General features: G+C 39.8%; 1 protein-coding gene across 1 annotated transcript; it reads left to right on the forward strand.

Moving 5' to 3' along the window:
• Positions 1 to 2,073: 2,073 nt before the first annotated feature.
• On the forward strand, positions 2,074 to 3,760 carry LOC104857240 (vomeronasal type-1 receptor 4). The gene is given in 3 exon segments (XM_033766053.1): positions 2,074 to 2,137; positions 2,284 to 3,058; positions 3,060 to 3,760. Coding segments are annotated over 3 exon segments (1,146 nt in total). The 3' UTR covers positions 3,367 to 3,760.
• Positions 3,761 to 6,533: the final 2,773 nt, after the last annotated feature.

The following is a 6,533-nucleotide window of genomic DNA, read 5'->3' on the forward strand; positions in this document are numbered from 1 at the left end:
TTTTTTTTTTTTTTAAGATTGAGTGGTACGCTAATAAGAGAGAGTTTGACATTAGAGGCAATTTATGTTTTATATACAGATTTCAAGACATTTGCTAATTTTGTGGTTTCATGTGATTAGTTTCCAAAGTTTACAGATAAAGAAATCAGAAATGGTACCTTTTTAAGAACTGCATATATTTTTAGACACAACTATTAGCACCTTAAGAGGGAAGCAAAAAATTACTGTCTATTTAAAACTTTAAGCAGTTACTCCTACATTAACTCCCTCATTACCTAAACTGGCGCCCTGGAACAGCCTTATAAGGGGGGGGGCATCATATTGAAAGGAAAATGTTGCTGGACTATTGACAAAGTAAATTTAGATAAAATCAAAATAGTTTTTTCCTTATGGGCATTTGTTTTATTATATTATTAGGTATTGTGTTGCTATCCTTAGATACAGATGCTTAGCTCTTTAAAAAATTTTTAAAAATTTCTATGTGAAGTGTCGAGTATTTGAAATAGCCTGTTTCACTTTAACAGTCTTGTCTACCTTCCTTAGTCTTCAAAGAACAGCCATTTGCTACCAAAATAAATCAGTATCTTGAATGTGCTTTTCTTAGTTTTTGTTTATTAGCTAGTTCCTGTAAGCATTTCCACCAGAACTTGAGGCAAACTGTAAGGAAGCTGTTTCTTTTAAAATATAAACCACTAGGGCCGGGGATTTAGCTCAGCGGTTCTGCCACCTTACTTGCAAGCACAAGTTTGATCCCCAATACAAAAAAAAAATATTGTGTTGCTATCCTTAGATACAGATGCTTAGCTCTTTAAAAAATTTTTAAAAATTTCTATGTGAAGTGTCGAGTATTTGAAATAGCCTGTTTCACTTTAACAGTCTTGTCTACCTTCCTTAGTCTTCAAAGAACAGCCATTTGCTACCAAAATAAATCAGTATCTTGAATGTGCTTTTCTTAGTTTTTGTTTATTAGCTAGTTCCTGTAAGCATTTCCACCAGAACTTGAGGCAAACTGTAAGGAAGCTGTTTCTTTTAAAATATAAACCACTAGGGCCGGGGATTTAGCTCAGCGGTTCTGCCACCTTACTTGCAAGCACAAGTTTGATCCCCAAAAAAAAAAAAAAAAAAAAAAATCACTACCAAAAATCTAAATGTACATACTGTTTAAGTATTTGGCTGGTTTTTATTTTTTAAAAGGTATAAACACACACAAAAATTTTTAACATTGTAGAAGATGGAAAACAATAAGCATTTTCTGTAACTTTGCCTACATATTTACATTACTAAGTTGTTGAATCCAATTTGAATTGAACTCACTCCAGGATTAGAACAATTATATTGTTTAAGTGTATACATACTGCCCACTGGCCTCTCAAAAACATGTTGTACGTACTGAAAATGAAAGAAAATGCAGCTTAAAACACATTTTATGGAATTGTTCATCACATATACTATTAGATTTCTGTACTGAGGGTGTTGCATTTTGTATTTTTGTATTGTATATGAACTTTTTAAATGTGACAGTTAAACACATCTTTGAAAGCATAGTCAAAAAGAAAAATGACAAAAGAAAAATGATACAGTGATTTCCTTCAGAATTCCTACAATGTTAAATTTGGAGGTAGCTTCAGACCATTTTATTGGTGGTGGTTACTTGCTGATCTTTTTTAATAGGCAGTAACTCCAGAGAAGAAACTTGCACATGTGTCTCATAAGTTGTTCTTTTGAAGTTTAGATTAAGCCCGAGTAAAACAATGAAAATGTAGATAGAACTACTAGTTTTTACATGATTTAATTACATCAAGATATATGAATTTAACTTTAACTTACTTTTATGTAGGCAAATTCTTCATTTTTGTCCATTTTACTGTTTGTTAAAATAACATCCCTCTCCTACATACTCTTTTCTTGACCCAAATGAAATACAAATCTAAGGTCAAGATACAGAGAGAAACAACTGAGATGAATGTCTTTATTAAAATAACCAATAAATTTTGTACAACTAAAAAAAGTCTCCTGGAATATAAAGAATAGTAGTAGTGATTGAATCATGCTGCTGTAAAATTTATTATTGATATGCCAAATTTTAGTGAATGTGGTCCTCATTGTATGTGCACTACAAAGAAACATATAAAGCTTGGTAAATATCTAAATAAAAACAAAACGTGCTTATGAAAGAAATAATAATAGAAAAAAAGAAAAAGATTTCAACTTAGTTCTCCATGAACAAAATATCCAACTCCTGTTTTCATGGAGAATCTGGAATTTAAGATTGCAAATGAGCAGAGAACACAGCAGAATTGACCTCCGTGGATGTGAATACTGGACTAGTCTTCCTTATCCAGATTGTTATCGGAACCCTGGGGAATGTTTCACTCCTCAGTCAGTATTTATTTCTCTACTTCAGTGGATGCAGGTCAAGGTCAATAGATTTGATCCTCAGGCACCTGACTGTGGCCAATCTCTTGGTCCTTCTCCCGAGGGGGATCCCAGAGACCATGGCAGCGTTTGGAGTGGAGCACTTCCTCAGTGATTTTGGAAGCAAACTTGTTTTCTATGTTCATAGAGTGGGTAGGGCTGTGACCATTGGTAATACCTGCCTCTTGGGAGTCTTCCAGGCCACCAGAATTAGCTCTAAGTGTTCTAGGTGGGCGGCGCTTAAAGTAAAAGCTCAGAAGTACGTGAGCGCATGCACTGTGCACTGGAGGGTCCTGCACTTACTGTTGAATATCACTTTTCCTGCAAGTGTGACTGCCAAATGGAAAAACACAAACATCACCAAGGAAGCAGACTTTGCCTACTGTTCTGCTAGAGGTTACGAGAAATTCTTACCAGTAACTGTCGTACTCTTCTCCATGCCTGATGCTCTGTGTTTGGTACTCGTGCTCTGGGCCAGCGTCTCCATGGTTTTCATCCTACACAGGCACAAGCAGCAGGTCCAACACATCCACAGGACCAATGTCTCTTCCACATCCTCCTGTGAGACCAAAGCCATCTACAGCATCCTCATCCTGGTGTGCACATATATAAATTTTTATACCATCTCCTGCTTCATCCAAGTGTTTGGCTGTTTTTCATAATCATCACTCCTTATTCAGAATTGCTGCCTTCATTAATGCTTGTTTCCCAACTCTTTGCCCTTTTTTGTTCATGAGCCGAGATCACAGTCTATTCAGAACCTGTGGCTGCTATTGTGAAAACAGTACACGGCCACCCAACTTCATGAGAAAAAAATACACATTGTCTGTTTTCTCCTGTCTTTTGCAATTCTCTTGCTCAGTCCCCATCAAATTCTGCAAAATTCATAGGACTCAGGCTCAGTTCTGCAGCCTGCCTCACAAGTGTTTCCTTCCTGACTTCACTTCTTGAAGGCACCATTGAGCCAGTTTTCTTCCTGCACCACCTCTGATGTTTTTACCTTGAAGTCTTAAACGCTTCCTGGTTACTGAAGCCTTTATAAACATTAGATGTAAGACATTCATAGTCCATCAGCTGGGTGAGACCATCTCTTTATGAAAGGCATTTATGTATCAGAAGCAGAGTTAAGCTCCCAGTAAAATTTTCCTCTGTGGGGCTGCATCTCTCAACGTGGAAGAACAATTCAAACGCTTTCCAGAAAACAAATCTAAGGGAAACCTGCACATGAACCAAACAAAGATCTAAATATCAGCTTCAAAACTTTGCACGTTAAATAGGAGAGGGCATTTGGGATACGCTCTGAATAGAGCTTCCCTGCTCTAATTTACTTATTTAGTACTGGGGCAAGGCGGGCGCAGGGCCACTGAGCTGAGTTCTCGTCCCCGAGCTTCCCCGCTCTTGATTGTTAGGTTTGAGGTCTTTTGCACAGCCCGCCCCTCACTGGCTGTCCCTTGCTGTCTCTGACTCCTTCACTTCCATGTTCCGGTGTCCTAGTTGCTGTCTCTTGGGAGACAATGCTCAAGGTAAATGCATTCCGTGATGGTCCTGTCCTGTTCTGCAGACTGGGGAGCCTCTGGGTTTTCTTCCCTGAGATTTGTGCCTTTCCTCTGGGTGCGCTGGAAGGAAGGACTATAAGTTGCACAGGGACCCAGCAGGACGGCACACAGGAAGTGTCAGGGTGTGTCACGGAAGGCTAGTGGACCCATGCCTGCCAGCATTGACCAATTTCTTCATTTTTTCTGAAATGAAGTTTCAATGATAATTATTTCCTTGTCAAATTATTTACATTTTTGAATTTGCTAACTCATGTTATAATTTTATTTGCTTTTATTAACTTATTATGCTTAGCCTTTTATTCCAATTCCTGTTATTCTAGCATAGTGAAAAGTGTTGTGTGGGTCTTCAGATGTTCCAGTATCTGTGAACACGTGTCTGTGTGTGTGTGTGTGCATACAAAGGTGTCACTGCATACGTGTGCCAGTGGGTGGATCTGCTTGGCCATTTGGGCTTGTACTGAGCTCTTCCCCTTAGTCCCTGCAACCAGGACCTTGTGTTGTCCTCCTGGGAATCCTTTACAAGGAGAAGAGGTTGATTGATCCACTATCAGGTTGTATGAAAAACATTAATTTTAGATGTTTCTGATATCTGAACTTTTATTTACACACTGTAGATTAAATGAATATTTAATAAAACATTAAAATGTATCTTTTGATAGCCTTATTAAAACTGAAAGAGGAGATCTTTAAGAGGAGACGACAGAATACGAAGGAGGCAGAAAGGAGAGAGGGGAAAAGGAGTTGGGAACCTAGAAAAGATGGGAGCAAGAAACACTAAGTTGTGTGAATGTCAGAAGAAGAGAAGCAGGAAGACATGGAGTCAGAGGAAGAAGGAAGAAGAGGACTAAGAAACAGTCACAAATCAGAGGAAGAGATGGGAGGCATGATTGAGAGCCAGCAACAAGACAGTGGTGCGTGTGTGTGTGCACGTGATGCAAGGGTCAAAAAGAAAAAGGGTTGAGTGTACAGAAGATGGAAAAATCAACCAGTGTGCGGACACCCAAACAGGAAAATTGGAAGAAGACCACAAATAAGGACTAACTACAGTCTTTTGGAGTGAAACGGAGAAGTCTGAGAGCAGCAGGAAGACATGCTGGGGAAGAGACAGATGAAAAGGAAGTGAGGATATATAAAGTGCTCTCCCACATAGCAAACGTTGAATTGTCTTATTAATCCAGTCACACTTAACTGCTACCTGTTCTGTACGTTTTCTATATATCATGGCAAACGTTTGGCCTGCCTGGGATGCAGTAAGTGTAGAGAAATTGTTGTTAGCCACACATAAAATATATAACATATTCATTGTTGCTGAGTAACAAAATTTCCTCAAAAATATTTTTTAATATTTAAAAAAGTATGGCAAGTGGTCTGTGAGCTGCAAGTTGGACAACGCTCACTAAACCACATCATCGACATACATGTTTCGGTTGGCTTCTTTCAGTGTTTTCGAAAATAGGATCTCCAATTGTGTAGCTCGTGACACTTACGTTGGGATCTCTAATCACTGGTAGGTGACCCTGGTGACAGTGACTTTCTATTTAATTCAAATGTTTGGGAGTTTTCCTTCTATAATCACACTTGCTCCTGCCTCACAGTCCAAGTCCCACCTAACTATGAATCTACTTGGATAGTTTTCCTTTATCAGTAACATACATTTCCTGCCTGTTTCTTTGCAATATTTTTCTATTTATCTTTAGAAATGAGGAATCACAAGAGGCAATACGTATGCAAACTACCTTTTCCCATCACTGTCTAGAACTCAGTAATTCTGAAAAAAAAAAACCAGCTGTGATTATACAATAGCATTTTTAAAAACTGTGATGAGATAAACAATTTTTTTACCCTTTGACCAGTTAAAACACAAGGCTAAGTGGCGTGAAATACATTCACAGTGGATTCTGTGGTGTATGCCGGTGGCACGGTGGGATGTACCCTGAGAGGGCCCAGCTGCAGGGTGCAGCTTATGGGACACCCTGGGGGGGCGAGGGCCTGGATCTGCCCCAGGTGCACTCAGCACGCAGAGCAGAGGCTCAGCACACGAGCTATGGTTTAGTGTTCGCCAAGCAGCCTGCCCAAGGGCCGGTTAGAGCACACCCGGGAGTGTCTAAATGTGTTTCTTGTGCAAATGGAGGGCTACGGAGAGGTGGAGATTAGGGAGAAGTAAAAAGAATTGAGATGTATAATGTACTTGCACCAAACCTCGCGAGGAATGTAATCATTATGTACTGTGGACTTGCACTAATACAATTACAAATTGCAAAATCGATAAAATTCAAAAACGTATTGAGTAAAAGACGCATTGCCTTAATAGCCCTCTTAGAACGCACACATCCCCTCGACCTCTCGGCATCCTGAAGCAGCTCTGGAGTCCTCTTCCCTAAGTGTCTTTAGCTGCGCTGTCCGGGCTGCCTCCATGCCTTAAATCGTTTCAAAATGTTCCCCTCGTACGGTCACTTTGACTTTGGGGAGGAGCCTGAAGCCGCAAGGCGCCAAATCCCGAGAGTAGGGTGGATGAGGACACTGCGCCTGTTTAGGAGCTGCCTTGGCGCCAGCGGGCGCTGG

The sequence above is a fragment of the Fukomys damarensis genome, unplaced genomic scaffold (genome assembly GCF_012274545.1).
Source record: "Fukomys damarensis isolate Sample0158 unplaced genomic scaffold, DMR_v1.0_HiC HiC_scaffold_19, whole genome shotgun sequence".
NCBI classification, from domain to species: domain Eukaryota; kingdom Metazoa; phylum Chordata; class Mammalia; order Rodentia; family Bathyergidae; genus Fukomys; species Fukomys damarensis.